General features: G+C 32.4%; 1 protein-coding gene across 2 annotated transcripts in view; it reads left to right on the top strand.

Moving 5' to 3' along the window:
- The window catches only part of LOC134719576 (cytochrome P450 3A24-like), a 37,081-nt gene extending 26,580 nt beyond the window's left edge, over positions 1-10,501 (top strand). Inside the window, exons 7-15 of one of the 2 annotated variants that reach the window (XM_063582569.1) lie at positions 1,385-1,473; positions 2,737-2,888; positions 3,757-3,884; positions 4,244-4,369; positions 5,825-5,971; positions 7,451-7,548; positions 7,928-7,968; positions 8,390-8,492; positions 9,333-10,501. In XM_063582569.1, coding sequence (XP_063438639.1) covers positions 1,385-1,473; positions 2,737-2,888; positions 3,757-3,884; positions 4,244-4,369; positions 5,825-5,971; positions 7,451-7,548; positions 7,928-7,968; positions 8,390-8,492; positions 9,333-9,570 — 1,122 coding nt within the window. In that variant the 3' untranslated portion in view covers positions 9,571-10,501. Of the gene's footprint in view, positions 1-1,384; positions 1,474-2,736; positions 2,889-3,756; positions 3,885-4,243; positions 4,370-5,824; positions 5,972-7,450; positions 7,549-7,927; positions 7,969-8,348; positions 8,493-9,332 lie in introns of both variants that reach the window. The other variant, XM_063582570.1, reaches the window with a different exon arrangement.
- Positions 10,502-17,549: the final 7,048 nt, after the last annotated feature.

The raw sequence follows: 17,549 nt of genomic DNA, 5'->3' as shown, positions 1-17,549 counted from the left end.
ATATTGACTTGTATTGTGCTATATAATACTATTCAACACCGGACTGTAATTGCATGAACATCATGACTAATGCCACACATGTAATAGAACATACTATTCCTTCCAGACCACGCATGTTTAGCACACATTTTAGTTGGGTACGTGTTTCTTTTTCTTCAAATTATTGTTTTTGTAAATGTCCCATTTGTGTCATCTGCTTGGGGCTTTAAATATTTTCTGATAATACGTTCTAAAAGTAAAATCACAAAAATACTGAACTCGAGGAAAAATACAAACTGGAAAGTCCCTTATCAAATAGCAAAATCAAAAGCTCAAACACATCAAATGAATGAATAACAACCGTCACATTCCTGACTTGGTACATGCATTCCTTATAGCAAGCTAAACATCACACTTGTATGACAGTCGCATCGACTTCCATTCAATGTCCTACGATGCGTGAACAAAACAAATAGTGAATCGATTTGACAAGTTTTTTTATGCAGGTATACAATCAGTAACATTCATAAAGGAACTAATATATTAGATGCTCTTCATTTTTTGTTTATATGAGTTGCTTTTACTTTGCAACTCTGATGTTGTTTGTTTTTTTCGTTAAGGAATGACTGTAATATTTTTTCTGTCTATATAGAAATACCATAAAAAATTTGGTGCACACCGAATACCGCGCGTAGTGGGTAATTTTGACAGTGTGTACCACATTTTTTTATGTTTTTTTCGAATAGACAGAAAAAAATATTACAGTCATTTCTTATAATTAAATTCTCAATTCCATTTTAAACCGTAGAAAGCCATGAAAAAATGTTGATGACGTCACGGTCACATGACTTAATTATGTATATGGGCTGATAACAAAAAACGACGTCAGCAAAACAAAAGACGCGTGACATCCAAAATTTAATTATATAGAAATAGTCGGCTTAATGATGTCATCGATACTCGCATGCATCATCACCCATTTAATCTGTAGAATTTATTAAATTATTAAATATGATGTAATTGTTATATTAGCATCAAAAGAAGACAAATGGTTATTTAAGGTGGTACCTAACACTACAGGGAGATAACTCTGTAAAAATCAGCTAAACGTTTTAATCACGTTGTTTTGTTAAGGAAATATTAAGCATCTCAAAATTGGTGTTAGTCAAACTGCTATATAACCAACAATTTAAGATTTTCCATCAAAACCTCAATTCTCTATATTAAAAAGAAAAAAGGGTTAGTTTCATAGATAACAAACGACTAATGTTGACCATATACACTAATTCATATCATCAAGTCTGCGGATTTACCGGTTCAATATACGAAACAAGGGCGACAACTAATGATATACTGTATAGTTTATTTCCACGTAATTATTTAACACTATTCTTACTTTTATCAGATTGTACCCACAATTAACAAACGAATAGATGAATTATTGGTGATTGTTGATGATAACGCAAAAAAGAAGACAGATTTTGACATGTATGAGTAAGTCAGTAAATATTTATGTGTTTCGAGTTTGGTTATTTTAACGTTAAAGCTTCCTAATACAGAATTTAAACAGAAAATGTAGTAAAATAAAATTAACGGTACCAATTTTCTTGCACCAGATGCGCATTTCAAAGATACATGTCTCTTCAGTTATGTTCGTGGCCAAAATATTAATTAGAAATCAATAGCTTATATAAAAGATGAAGAGCTATAATCCAAACGGTCCAAAAAGTAAAGCCAAAAAAAAAGGAATCAGAGCTATGCATGAGGGAGACCCTTCCTTAATTTATAATAATTTCTATCATTTTGTAACAGCAAATTTAAATAACACAAAAATCCGTATTTTCATGCCAATACCGAAGTAGATGCTTTTCTATTTTGATAACGAGTCTTTGGTAATGAAAACTTTTTTGGTATTATGAATACAGTGAGATTATGTTTTCTTCGATTTAATAGAGAGCAAAGAAATTAGATTAAAACGGAAATTGTTGTGAAAAATAAAGAAGCAAAATATGAACCCCAAGTAAAAATTGAAAACGAAACATCCTTTTTCAAATAAAAAAACCAAAAGCTCAATCAAACTCATCAAACAAATGTAGATCAACGGTCATTTTCCTGACACTAACTATGTTTTCCCCTTAATTGTCATATACCCAAACCAAATCCTTGCTGTAATTTTTGTTTTCTAAATGAAAATTGTAGCATATTTATGTTGACTACTGATATCTCCTTGTACTGAGTAAATCAGCCAAGAAATCGATCGACTCACCAGTGACGCTCATATCAAAATATGTATAAAACCAAACAAGTACAAAGTTGAAGAGCATTGAGGATCCAAAATTCCAAAAAGTTGTGCCAAATTTTTCCAAAAATTCAAAAGTTATTGATTTTCATGCCAACACCGAAGTGTTGACTACTGGGCTGGTGATACCCTCGGGTCCACAAGCAATTGAAATATACACTTTATAAATTCCATTAATTCGAACGGATTGAAACAAAACTGAGTTAAAGCCTACAAGTTCATGAGACTAAGTCAATATATTTAAATGTACACTTCTACAGTCCACAAGAATGTATGCAATCAGTTTTTCAAAAAAACGTATTTAATAAATATATACACGGATAAATCGTCTTTCTCAAAGATGTAAATTTGATATAATTGTCTATTAATTAATAAATCAACGATGCTTTTTGTCTTTTTTAGAGATTTACATGAGGCACAATTGATGATTTGTGTATAAATCGTAGATTGTTTTTTAGTCTATTTCAGCGACTTACATTAGACACAATAGCTGATTGTGGCTTTGGATTAAAATCGGAATCGTTAACACGGAAAGATGACGAATGTCTTGTAAACTGTAGAAATGTTATTAGAGATACGACAAAGAGGCCAATCTTATTTATGCTGGGATGTGAGTAGCCTTTGTAAATAATTCAATTTTCGTTGTGCTTCATTTTTTTTTACTTTGTTTTTGGGTAATCAAAATGGCAGAAACTTACTGTAAGTACATGTATAACTCAAGTTGGCAACGACCATGATACATGGTAAAGTAAGAACAACACAAGCAAGTCAAAAGAAATCAGACAACGACAAATATATGCCATATTCCTAACAACATTACTGTGTTTTGCTTAATACAAAACCAGGGACTTATCCAGATTTTTAGGGTGACAAAAACCAAAAAACCAGTACGTAATATTTGAGTGGCGTTTGGATATTGAATATCAGTAAGATAATATAATATCTTGCAATGTGTTTCCGTAAGTTTTAGTTTGTAACCCGGCTTTGTTTTTTTTTCTCTCGATCGATTAATGACTTTCGAACAGAAGTATACTAGTTTTTTTCTTTATTCAATAATTTAGAATTTATTTAATAACTATGTATAACGACACAGCATTGATGATAGGATCTGTCGTTTGGTTTTATTATGAATGAGAAAGAAAAAAAAATGATTCATGAATTTTGCATATAGCACTTATTCGACCTAAAGTAGCACTTTTAGTTAAAAAATTGTTTACAGTTTTATTTTTACATGTAATTAGTAGCCCATTGACTCCGAAAACAAATTGGTTAAAAAACAAACATTCAACTCAAAGGGAAATTAAACATGATAAGTCCTTAATTAAATGGCTAAATCAAAAACTCACACACAATGGAAAACTTATCATATACTGTACTTGGTACGCAGAAAGATATTAGTTTCATTAATAATTCTGATTTATAACCGTGTCATGTTCTTATTTTTTCTACCAATCGTTAAAACTTCTCTTTATCTATAGTTATGTTTCCTACGTTGCATGCTGTCTGGATTGCAATCTACAACGTTTTACGTCACGTGACTTTCAATCCAGTGTTTTGGTTACAGGACACAATGACGACAATAATCAAAGAAAGAAAAATAAAACAGGTGAGACAATCAAAATTAGATGTAATTTTTACTGATTACGACATTGTTATATCAGTAAAAATGACTACAGTTTATGTTAACAATTTAAATAATAGTTTTACCTTTGTAGATGAAATGCTTATGTTGCACTTCTGTGTTCCTGTTGTTCCTTTGTTTTCATCTTATAGTCGATGTGTTTCCATCGGTAATAGTTTGAAACCTGATTATGTTTTCTCTCAATCGATTTATGACTTTTGAACACCGGTTTTTCCTTTGTTTAAGGTCTATAAACATGAATTCATTCAATATTAAATCTTAATTTCATTATATACATGATATAGTTATGAACAAATATGCATTTTTCATTTGTCATTTTGAAGGAACAAAGAGTTGATCTACTTCAGTTGATGTTGACGTCAGAATTTAATCCATCGGCCAATAAGATTGACGTTGGTGACGTTGACTTCAATGACAAGGTAGTCAAGAAAAGAATATTGACCAATGAGGTGAGTGCATCAGATGATATTGACGTCATAATAAAATCTCTCGCCCAATAAGATTGACGTTGGTGATCTTCAGGTCAACAATAATGTTGTCAAAAAAAAAGAATATTGACTAATGAGGTGAGTGCATCAGATGATATTGACGTCAGAATAAAATATCTCGCCCAATAAGATTGACGTTGTTGATGTTGACAAAATGTCAATGAAATACTATTGACCAATGAGGTAATGTAAAGAGTTGCACTGTTCTGTAAGATAACTTCTTTTTTTTTTTTAAAGTAAAACATACAAGGTTCGAGTTTTAAATAAAGGCAACAGTGGTATACCGCTGTTTGAAATTTAATAAATCAATTGAAGATAAACAAAATCCTAGTTACAAACTTAACTGAAGGAAACACATTAAATATAAGAGGAGAACAACGAAACAACAGAAACATAACACTAAAATGCAACACGCACACAAACGAACTATAATATAACAATGGCCATTTTCCTAGGTACAGGACAAAAATTGAGGTTGAACCTGGTTTTGTGGCTAGCCAAACCTTCCGCTTGTATGACAATGGTAAATACAACATTAAAATTACATCATTACATGACAAGGCTACAATACAAATAAATGGGAGAACGTACAGGACAGAGAAACACACAACTAATAACTTATAAAACAGTCATGATAAAGACTCGTTGTAAGTGTTGTAGAGGAAATTGTAATTTGTAAATGACTTATCTAGACAATACGAGCAGTCGTTCAAACAATTGTCTAACAGTCGCCCACAATAACAAATGATAGAAGCTCCAAATAACGGATTTCTTGCTTAAAACAGCACTAATTGCGATGACTAATAAATTTAGAAACTACAGTATCTTTATAAGTCAGAACGAAAAAAACTAAGTGAAACATCATAACTGATGTTGTGAATGAGAAAATTACTGAACATCGGTATGTTTTGAACTAGTAACATCGCGTCAAATCTAACATCAGCGAAAGGACCATTGCACTTTGACACAAACCATCGAATGCCAGCGTGACTATCGCATTTCAGTGGCCCCATTGAACCTCGGATTCCTATATATATATATATCATTGCTGGTTTTAAACCATTAGATTTTCAATGCGATTAATGCACTTTAGAAAATGTTTACCCATTGCAGTATCGAAACGTATTCCAATGCTGACATAATAAAACGAATGTCGATCGAACTTGAAATATATTTTTAATATTTCACAATATTGATTGAAATTAGCTAATTTTGACAAAAGATTAACTCATTATAGAACAGAACGTAGTGACAACTAGTTAGTTAAAAAGTGTTGTTATTTTAGGGAACATCAATTTTACTTTAAAAAAATTTCAAGACGGAAATATCACGAAAATTATATACATTTCGAAGCTTTTGTCAAATTTAAAAATTTGTAAAAAGTATTTTTAATTTGATATTTATTCCGTTTTTCAGGAATTATCGGCTATGTGTCTGCTTTTTCTCCTAGCGGGATATGAAACAACAAGTACAACATTAGCTTATATTATGTATGAACTGGTCGTGAACCCGGATGTGCAGCTCAAATTGCAAAACGAAATTGATCACTTTTTCCCAGAGGATGTGAGTATTGTAACATTTTAATAAATTTGGCATTTTCAACTTTTTTGAATTCGAGCGTCACTGATGAGTCTTTAGTAGACGAAACGCGCGTCTGGCGTATATACTAAATTTAGTCCTGGTATCTATGATGAGTTTGTTTACTGAGGGAAAAAAACTCATATCATTGTAGAACAGACACCACTAAGCTATAGATATATGTCTACCGAACGAGAGAAAAAGAGGTACGAAAGGTACCAGAGGGACAATCAAACTCATAAATCGAAAATAAACTGACAACGCTATGGCTTAAAATTAAAAAAAAGAGACGAACAGCCAAACAAAAGTACACATGATACAACATAGAAAACTAAAGAATAAGCAACACGAACCCCATCAAAAACTAGTGGTGATCTCAGGTGCTCCGGAAGGACTCATGTGATAACAAATCCGGTAAATAGTCGAAGTCGGTAGGTCACATTCATGAAAGGGAAGGGGATTGTAGTTACGACGTTAGGAACATATCCGATATCATTTGTGAAACGGTTATTCCATAACGGTATGGTGTCCGTAAAATGTACGAAGTGATGATTTCAACTTCACCATCTGGAACTATTTATTTAAAAACTTCCTTGTAAGCAGCAACCCTCGCGAGTGTAAATGTTGACCTTTAAATTTATGTGTCGCGTTTGGTTTCCTGACGTTCTTGGGATACAGTTTTGTAATGTTTAATGTCTAAAATATCTCCACTCACCCTGACTCATCAGTCGTAAAATAAAGTAAACAAAAGAACAATAAGAAAATGACGAAATTACAGACATCAGTACACAAAACACTTCAAAGAAAACCAAACGAACCAACAAAAAGGGCAGTAATAAGGTTATTAATAACATGCGTATAATAACATGTGTATAACAACATGCGTATAACAGCAGGCGTATGTAAAAAATGAAACCTTTTTGGAATACAAGGAGTCATGCACGTTTTAATTATGTATATATATATACTAGTATATATTTTTTAAGGGGCCCGCTACATTGAAGACCTGTTGGTGACCTTCTGCTGTTGTTTTTTATATGGTCGGGTTGTTGTCTCTTTGACACATTCCCCATTTCAAATATCAATTTTACGTTTTAATTATGTACATTTTTTCTGACAATGAATGAAGCGTCCCTCAATTTGTCATGCATCCCCTCAATGTATCAACTACCACTCAAAGTCTGAAGAGATCACAATTTGAAACATTTTTAAATAAGATTCTTTAAAAAAAAAATGTTTAATTCAAAGAATAGTTTAAAAAAAAATATAAATTTAATTTAAAGGAACACATATATTAATATTAACATTAAATGCAAAAATATAAGCAATCTGTTTGAAGTTTTGCCAGTTTTTGATTTCAAGCGTCCTATATAGGTAATCGTTTATTGGCTATACATTACCAACCGTATTTCTGATTAAAAAGTGGTTAACAATCATCTGATCGTTTTAAATTTATATTGACAGACGGAGGACACTAATGCATTTTATCACATTATTTCTCGGATGGAATATCTAGATATGGTTTGGTGCGAAACTTTGAGAAAATTCCCTCTAGCTAGCACGTAAGTAATTAAAGATATTCGCTCCACTTGTTTTTAAATTCTTTCCAGATATTCGGAATCCTCTGGTATTATCAATGTAGTGCCATGAGTCTGGGCCGCATATCCCTATTTTTCTTCTCATGATTTTATTTTTAAAGTTTAAAGAGCCATATTTGGTAATCCTATAATTTTTTTTTTTTTTATTTTCAATCTCTAAGAACGAGTGAGTAATAGTTTGTAGTACCTTTTACTATAATATTGGCAATTTTATTTCTTGTGAATACCAGAATGACTTCTTAACCTTTTCTCTTCAAGGGTTGTTGCTAAACAGTGTATGGAAACGTGTACGGTCAAAGGTATTAGAATACCAGAATGACTTCTTAACCTTTTTTTCTTCAAGGGTTGTTGCTAGACAGTGTATGGAAACGTGTACAGTCAGAGGTATCAGAATACCAGAATGAATTCTTAACCTTTTCTCTTCAAGGGTTGTTGCTAGACAGTGTATGGAAACGTGTACGGTCAAAGGTATTAGAATACCAGAATGACTTCTTAACCTTTTTTTCTTCAAGGGTTGTTGCTAGACAGTGTATGGAAACGTGTACAGTCAGAGGTATCAGAATACCAGAATGAATTCTTAACCTTTTCTCTTCAAGGGTTGTTGCTAGACAGTGTATGGAGACTTGTACGATCAGAGGTATTACAATACCAAAATGACTTCTTAACCTTTTCTCTTCAAGGGTTGTTGCTAGGCAGTTAATGGAAACGTGTACGGTCAGAGGTATCAGAATACCAGAATGACTTCATAATCTTTTCTCTTCAAGGGTTGTTGCTAGACAGTGTATGGAATCGTGTACAGTCAGAGGTATTAGAATACCGTCCGGTATGATTATACAAGCAAATGTATGGGATATCCATTACAATCAGGATCTTTGGGGTGAGGACACAGAAAGATTTATTCCTGAGAGGTATGTTTATAGAAATATTGTCATCATCAGTAAATAAAATCGTCATTAATACCAGAATTGAAATTCTGTTCTTGTGCCAGACGCGCGTTTTGTATACAAAAGACTCCTCATGCAGTGACACTCGAGTAAAATAAAGTTAAAAAGGCTTATAAAGTACGGAGTCGACGAGCGTTGAGGACCAAACATTTCGAAATCTTGTATCAAATACAGCTTAGGTTGTCTATTCCAATTTAGTACGTTAATGTGTCGCAACATTCAAGATTTAAATGTTCAAAAGAAGAGATTTGTTTCGCTCCACACTTGTTATAATGAGAACATAAATACTGAGTGTGGTGACTAATGACGAAAAATTCACGTCGAAAAACAGTGCGATTGGGTTCCGCAGATGTACCTATGACATATAATTTACAATGAGTGGAAAGTCTTAAAAAAAACATACGGCCTGAATACCTGCACATTACTGCATTCGGCCATCTACCATCTTTGTTTACCATGCAATTAAATTACGTTCGTCAATAATTCAAATCAAATCAAGGTTATTGGCATAACACATTTACAGTATTGTTGTATTTTTTTATACAATAAGTTTGTTTCAGTACAAATTGAAACAAGCATTACAAAAACAAAATATAAACAAAGATAGGTTAAAAAAAAAATTATATTGTTTAATAGCATTGTTGCGATAAGACCTGAAACTGCCCTCAGTTTTTAATGGCCCCATCAAATATCAAGACAAAACTCAATTTTAAAGCTGAAAACAATGTCATGGTCTGTATATTACAGTTGTACTTTCATTTCTATTTCTTAGTAAAATGAAAAGCAGCATAAACCTTTTTTCAGATTTACCCAAGAAAGAAGGAAAACTAGACATCCGATGGCATGGTTGCCGTTTGGTGGAGGACCCAGAACATGTGTTGGCCTACGACTTGCCCAGCTCGAAGGCAAAATGGCAATTTGTAAACTTTTAAAACGTTATTCCTTTATTCCATCAGATAAATTAGACGTACCTATAAAATGTATTGAAGGTGCCACTATTATTCCAAAACATGGAGTGCCGTTGACAGCGATTCCTAGATGACATTTACCATAATCAAACTCTAACAGAATAGAGTCTCTGATCAACCGTGATACCGCTCCAAAAACGTGTCAACTATTACATGATTAGCCGTGATACCGCGCCTTAAACGTGTCCAACTATTACATATCATTGAAGATAGCCATTATTACGTTTTATATATAACATATATCAATTCAAAGAGGGAAGCGATTAGCTTTTGCTATGAAAGTGGGTTATACTACCAAGGAAGGTAATAATGATAGGACGAAAACATGAATAGTGGTGTATTGTAAAGTAACTGTATATTCACGTCCTGTACAGCTATGTACATACAATATTATATACTGTGCAGTTTGATGACTTTTATAGCCGACTACGATGTATCGGTTTTGCTCATTGTTGCAGGCCATGGTGACCAAGAGCTGTTTATTTCTTTTTCACTTGGTCTCTTGTTGAGAGTTAAACACGTTTCATTTGAAACCATACCATATTTCCTTAGTAGCTCACCTGCCCAAAAGGGCAAAGTGAGCTTTTCTCATCACTTGGCGTCCGTCGTCGTCGTCCGTCATTGTTAACGTTTACAAAAATCTTCTCCTCTGAAACTACTGGGCCAAATTAAACCAAACTTGGCCACAATCATTATTGGGGTATCTAGTTTAAAAAAATGTGTAAAGTGACCCGACCAACTAACCAAGATGGCCGCCATGGCTAAAAATAGAACATAGGGGTAAAATGCAGTTTTTGGTTTATAACTCAAAAACCAAAGCATTTAGAGCAAATCTGACAATAGGTCAAAGTGTTTATCAGGTCAAGATCTATCTGCCCTGAAATTTTCAGATGAAACGGACAACCGGTTGTTGAGTTGCTGCAGATGAATTGGTAATTTTAAGGAAATTTTGCTGGTTTTTTTTGTTATTATCTTGGATATTATTATAGATAGAGATAAACTGTAAACAGCAATAATGTTCAGCAACGTAAGATTTACAAATAAGTTAACATTACCGAAATGGACAATTGACCCCTTAAGGAGTAATTGCCCTTTATCGTAAATTTTAAACAATTTTCATAAATTTTTGTAAATTTTTGTAAATTTTTGTAAATTTTTAGAAAATACTTTCCACTGTAATTATTGGCCAAGATAATTGTAGCAACAAGAATGTTCAGTAAATAAAGATCTAAAAACACATCACCATCACCAAAACACAATTTGTCATGAATTTGTCTGTGTCCATTGTTTAATATGTACATAGACTAAGGTGAGCGACACAAACTCTTGAGAGCCTCTAGTTTTTATAATGTCATAACTGTAAAATCTGAGGTGGAGCTTTTCTTTATATAAACATTGCTCATGTGTATGCAATGCATTAGATGTAAATATACAAGGGGGCTAAAAGTAAATGCCTGCTGGCCGGGAACTAGTAATTCAGTGTTTTTCCTTGAATTGGTTCATGTCTGTCATATTTGATTTTTGTACATTATACTTTCATATCATATTTGACAATGCATCTCGTTTATATATTTTTTTAGTTTTCATGTCGGAAAATTTTAAAGCTGAATATACGATATGGTATGTTTCTCATTAGCAAAGGCAATACGGTGTTTTTCTCATTAGTAAAGGCCGTACGATGACCTAGCATTACTTATATCGTTGTAAATTTATCTCTGCTGGACAGAAGCTGAGCTGTCTCATCGCAATCATTTTCTTATTGTTGTATAAACTGTGCATAAGAAAAAATTTCTCCGTACAGATGCATCGTCTGCAATATTGCAAGGCTGGGTGCACTTGAATTTGAATGTATCACCAAAATGTTATCTAGTTATATATTATTTATTTTATTTGTTGCAGTCCTTTTCGCATCAACATTAACAATACTAGTTAGCAAAGGGTGCAATCGAACACAACTACAATGTACATGTGGGGTTCAAACTCAAAATCTCAATAATACAATACCGTGTAGTTGTCGTTTGTCGATGTAGTTCATACGTGTTTCTCGTTTTTATATATAGATTATACCGTTGGTATTCTCGTCTGAATGCTTTTACTATTTTTTGGGGCACTTTATATCTTGCTGTTCGGTGTGAGCCAAGGCTCTGTGTTGAAGGCCGTACCTTGACCTACAATGTATAATGGTTTTCTATTATAAATTGTTATTTGGATGGAGAGTTGTCTCATAGGCACTCATGCCACATCTCCCTATATCTATGAAGTTCCACTTCCTATGCTTTTTAGCAATAAGGCCCCACAATTGTATCAGAAATATATGTCATGTCCATATATGTCAGAAATATATCTCATTCGTCATGTTCGTTATCACTGCAGCATGCGCATAATTGGAAAACCAAATTCCAATTAAGTGTTCATGAAATTGTTGTCGCTTCTCGGTACATATATACACATATACCTTGTAAAGAAGTACTCAAGGTTTTAATTTGGCACCGACTATTCATCTTGAGTGAACCAAAGGGTTTTCTTTTCAGTAGATAATTCTTTCGACTGTATTTAAAAAAAAATATATATCGCCCAATAACACACCGGGATAAAAAAAAAAAACTATTTAGTGTTATTGTTTTTGTCTTTCACATGTTCACAATTTTGAAATTGAAATAATTTCTTTTTTTTTCTTCCCTACTGAAAAGTTATTTGTTCTCAAGAATAAATAAAGGTCATTGAAAAAAGAGCATGCACGTCGACAAAAGATGAATGGACGGTGCCGTATTTATAATAAAAACCGTCTGTGATACAAACTTTTTTAATAAGCTGTTTTATATGAAATGTGATATATTATTTGAGATTGAATTAAAGCATAACTGTAACTGAAAATTAACTTATATATTACTTCACTTACCGACTTAATTTATTACAGAAAGTTATAAAATATTTATTTGCTAGAAAACTATGTTTGGACAAAAATTTGACCAGTGCTCGTTATTAGATGTCTAGTAATGTTTCTGACCAGAAATGAAGTTAAAGTTTAAAAAATTCACCTTATCAAATATGACAGATTATTAAAATTGAGAATGAAAATGGGGAATATGGCAAAGAGACAACAATTCAACAAAAAAGCAGACAACAACCGAAAGCCACCATTGGGTCTTAAATGCACCTAGAGGTGGGTCATACCAAACTGCTCAACATTAAATGAATTAACATTTAAAAACAAACCAGACTAATTAACAAAGGTCAGAGGCTCCTGGTTTTGCTCTTACGCAGAGTTGCTATGGCACACAGCGGTTGTCAAATTCATTGTTTGAGCCAATATTTGACCAGTGCTCGATATTACATGTCCAGTATTGTTTCTGTCGATTAATGAAGTTGAAAAGTTTCACCTCATCGAATATGACAGATTATTAAAATTGAGATTGGAAATTGTGAATTGATACAACAATCCAACCAAACAGAGACAACAGCCGAAGGCCATCAATGCAGCAAGAAAATTCAGCACCCGGAGATGGCCGGGCCTCAGCTGGTCTCCAAATAAATATGTGTTCAGTGAAAATGGACGCCACACATAAATGAACTAACAATTTAAAAAAAAACATACAAGACTAAGAAAGGCAAGAGGCTCTTGACTTGGAACAGGTACACAGTTTCTATGGCAACAAGCGGTTTTTTAATTCATTAAATTTCCGCCTGGTTCTAATTCGTTCTATTTTGAAATACGGAGAATGTAGCACAATAAAAATCTTTCTTAAAAGTAGAAAGTATATAGAATTGCATGACACAAACAAAGTGTTTAAAAAACAACTACAAAATAGTTACATCAAATAATGTGTATAAACAACATAAATCAGTTAAGTTCCTCCCTTAATTGTACCAAACGTCAGTCTTTCTTTATTTAAAGAAAATATGTGGTATGAATGTGTGTAACACAAAGGACGGGGTTATCAAAGTCGGGAATAAATGTGTGTAACAAAAATCCCTGGTTCAAAAGTTCACCTCAAAATGAATGTGTGTACTATGGTTAAAGCATGAAACTTTGCACAACGTTAGATTTAATGCTAATACAAACATTTTTGAGATAGGGACCCCTCTAAAATAATTCTATAATGGCCGCCAAATTCAAAATTGCCGCAAATAGTCAAGAGGCTAAGTCCGATATATTGGTATGATTAGTCACTTTGTGGTAGAAGCATGAACATTTGCACAGCATTACTTGTAATGAGTATAATGACTTGATGATATGGAACCATTGTTAAAAAAATCACAATGGGCGACAAGTTTAAATGGCCGTCAGTAGTCAATAGAAAAAATCCTATATGTTGATAGATTGATAACTTCATTTTAAGCACGAAACTTTGCATGTGCGTTAGATTTTATGCTTATAAAAAAAATCAATATAGAGCTATATTTAAAAATTTACAATGGCCGCCAAAATTCAAGATTGAAAGTCCGATATATTGGCATGATTGGACACTTTACAATAAAAGCTAAGTTAATGTGACCACAACTTCAAGATAAAACAATAAATTGTCGCCTGTTTGGAACAAAGCGATGTCCAATAAAACGCACAGACTGGGAAAAAATACCCATACTGCATGTTGTAAACGGGATGTTTGAATACATTATTATTATATGCAGTATGTGTAACGCATTCTTAATACTTAGATACAAATCTTTGAAGCAAATTCGATTCCCTTAAGAGCCAGTCTGTGATTAAACCATGCAAAATGGTCCAAATCCTAAATATTCCAATCAGGCTGATATTTTGTATTTTAGATACCTTATATGTAATAACTATTTGTGCAAAATATTTTGAAAAAATATTCAGCCATTTTTTGTGTATGCCGAACATTCGAAAATTGTCCATTTCTGTACTGAAAAATGGCCATTTTAAGCCTATTTTAGGGTATTTTGACCTGATTTTTTTTGTTTTACAGAGAAAATTTAGCTTAATGATAACATATATCTTAACAAACAACTTGAAATGAAAGGAAATTATGATAATTCAAAAAGTTGTGAGATTTCTCAATACCCCTTCTGACAGGTTGAAATTGCATGGTTTTGAAAAAGTGCCGATTGAGCAAAATTTGTATATTTTTAAAGGCTTAAATCTTGTAAGATCATGTTTTATTTTCAATAAAATGTAATATTTCATGAAGCTTATATATTCATCTACAAAATGCTAGAAAATGGTGCTCGGCAAATGATACCTTATAACGATAAAATAACAATTAAAGATAGGTGTGATGGCCATTTTGCCGATTTTTTGATTTTTTGATCTGTTTCAATAGAAACTTTTCAAAAGTATGTGATAGTCAAAATATAAGAAAAATAATGACGGAACCAATTTTAACTGGTTATATTAATTGAATAAACCAAGTTCAACTAAGTTTAAATTAGAAAATATACTATAGGAGTAAACCCGAGGAGACCACTTTTTTGCATTTTTTTGCCCCTAAACTTAGCATTTTTACAATATGTTTAAAATATTAACCTATTCAAACGAAAATAACTTTAGTAACTTAAAAATGGGCTTGTTTTATTTACAATACTATGCACACTCATCAGGTAATATCACCATGAGTTCTTCACAAATTTAGCGTTTTATAATAGTCTAGTTTTTAGACGCTTTAAATTCAAAGTGGCCACAATTGAGTTCAGTCTTAAATTTTTAAAACATGTAGTATTTGATAATGATTCATAAATGTGAAAGCCTTGTACATTTATGTAAACTATTTCCAGAAAAGATTTACTAGTTTTGTGAATTTCATAGAATTGTGCCTCTTACCTAGAAAAGGGCTATATTTTCTATATTATGATACAGCTTTATGCCAAATATAAAGAGACTACTCCTAGAAGTTCCTGATAAAACTGCAACTGAAAGTTTGTGACGCTAACATAAACCAGTTAGTTATCCCTATGTCAAATTTGGGAGAACAGTTTCCTCCTAAAACAGTTTCCTTCTAGAATGTTATCTCTAGCAATTTGAGGCTTGGGAATAAGACATGTAAAATATAGTTGGTCTATTACTACCAGCTGAGACAAACACAAATATTTCAAATTGCAATAAAATGTATTTCATAACCACATGTAATAACCAGATACTCCACAGGGCGCAGCTTTATACGACCGCAGAGATTAAACCCTGAACATTTAGGGCAAGTATGGACAGAACATTTAAGCTTGATATAGCTCTGAATTTGGATTGGGATTAAATAGTTGACACAACACAATGAGTGTGGTCTAAGAACTTAAACTTAAAAACTTTAAAAAAATTAATTTAACATTTACCTAATATGGTCCAATATCCAAAATCTAAATGCATGGTTATATTCAGGATATCATATAACCCCAAGAATTCCATTTTTTGATGTCAGAAATCAAATAATTATCAATTTCAGACCCTCAATTTGGACCAATTTGATAACAGGTTCCAAATATTAAAAAAACTAAATATATGGTTAGATTCAGCATATTGAAGAACCCCATATATTCAATTTTGTTGAAATCAAACAAAATTTAATTTTGGAGCCCGATTTGGACCAACTTGAAAACTGGGCCCATAATAAAAAATCTTAGTACATTTTTAGATTTAGCATATCAAAGAACCCCAAGAAATAATGTTTTGTTAAAATAAAACTAAGTTTAATTTTGGACCCTTTGGACCTTGATGTACCGTATACCAATTTGAAAACAGGACCAAAAATTAAGAATCTAAATTCACTGTTAGATTTGGCATATCAAAGAAACCCAATAATTCATTTTTTATGAAAGCAAACAGTTTAATTTTGGCCCCTTTTTGGCCCCCAAATCCTAAACTGTTGGGACCAAAACTCACAAAATCAATCCGAACCTTTCTTTTATGGTCATAAACCTTGTATTTAAATTTCATAGATTTCTATTTACTTTACTAAAGTTATAGTGCAAAAACCAAATGTCTTAGGATGACGACGATGATGACAACGACAACGTCATACCAATATAGGACCAATTTTTTTCAATTTTTGCGGTTGTATAGAAAAAAATATACACAGATAAATGGTTAAACTGTTGAGCAGACATACAATTACCCTACCACATCCACTTGTATTTTTGTCCATCGGATGAGTTAAGCCATTTTCAACTGATTTTTATAGTTCGTTCTTATGATTTACTGTTATACAACTGTCCCTGGTTAGGGGGAGGGTTTGGATCCCGCTTACATGTTTAACCCCGCCATATTATTTATGTATGTGCCTGTCTGAAGTCAGGAGCCTGTAATTCAGTGGAAGTCGTTTGTTTATGTGTAACATATTTGTTTTTCGTTCATTTTGTATATACTTAAGGCCGTTAGTTTTCTCATTTGAATTGCTTTACATTGTCTGTAAAGAAAAACGTGCAAAATGGTATAAATACAAGTTTTTAGTCATGAATGAACATGATGAAGGTATTAGCAAAAAAGAGTAAAAGTATGATAGATCTAAAAAATGTTTCACATAATAAAGTCATCAATATCTATTTTAACTAAATATTAAACAATTTTTTCAGAGTTGAACATTTTTTGATAAAAACAAGCATTCTGCGAGTAATACGTGGCAATTCATAGTCCCCAACCCGTTACAAATTCATTGTAATGGAACAAAAATTTGATCTATAATTTGTCATAATGTAAACTACATAAAAATATTGAGACAAAATCTTCCAGCAAAACGTAAAAACTTGTTGAATTCTGACTATCTAAGTGAATTTCCTGATGTCCAAAGACCAAAACTCTGCACACAAATATCAAAACTGGAACAAAATTGAATCACTAAATACCAAAGAAAAGAAAAAACATTCAAAATGTCATTTTGTCTTTAAAAAAATGAGTTATTTCCGTTTGAACAGAAGTCTTCTAATGAATAAGTATTTCATCAAAAATTTAATTCTAGAGAAAGGGCTTCAACTGAACAAAGAGAAAAGATTAAAGAGTGAATAATGAATTTTACCTGTAACTTGTCATGATAAATCAAATAAAAATTTACAGGCACAAAAAAGTCTGATTTGCCGAACTGACAGATAGACAGACTGACAGACACGA

This window comes from Mytilus trossulus, chromosome 5, assembly GCF_036588685.1.
Source record: "Mytilus trossulus isolate FHL-02 chromosome 5, PNRI_Mtr1.1.1.hap1, whole genome shotgun sequence".
Classification (NCBI taxonomy): Eukaryota; Metazoa; Mollusca; class Bivalvia; order Mytilida; family Mytilidae; genus Mytilus; species Mytilus trossulus.
The sequence above is the reverse complement of the archived record's forward strand: the minus strand, read 5'-3'. Positions and strand labels throughout refer to the sequence as shown.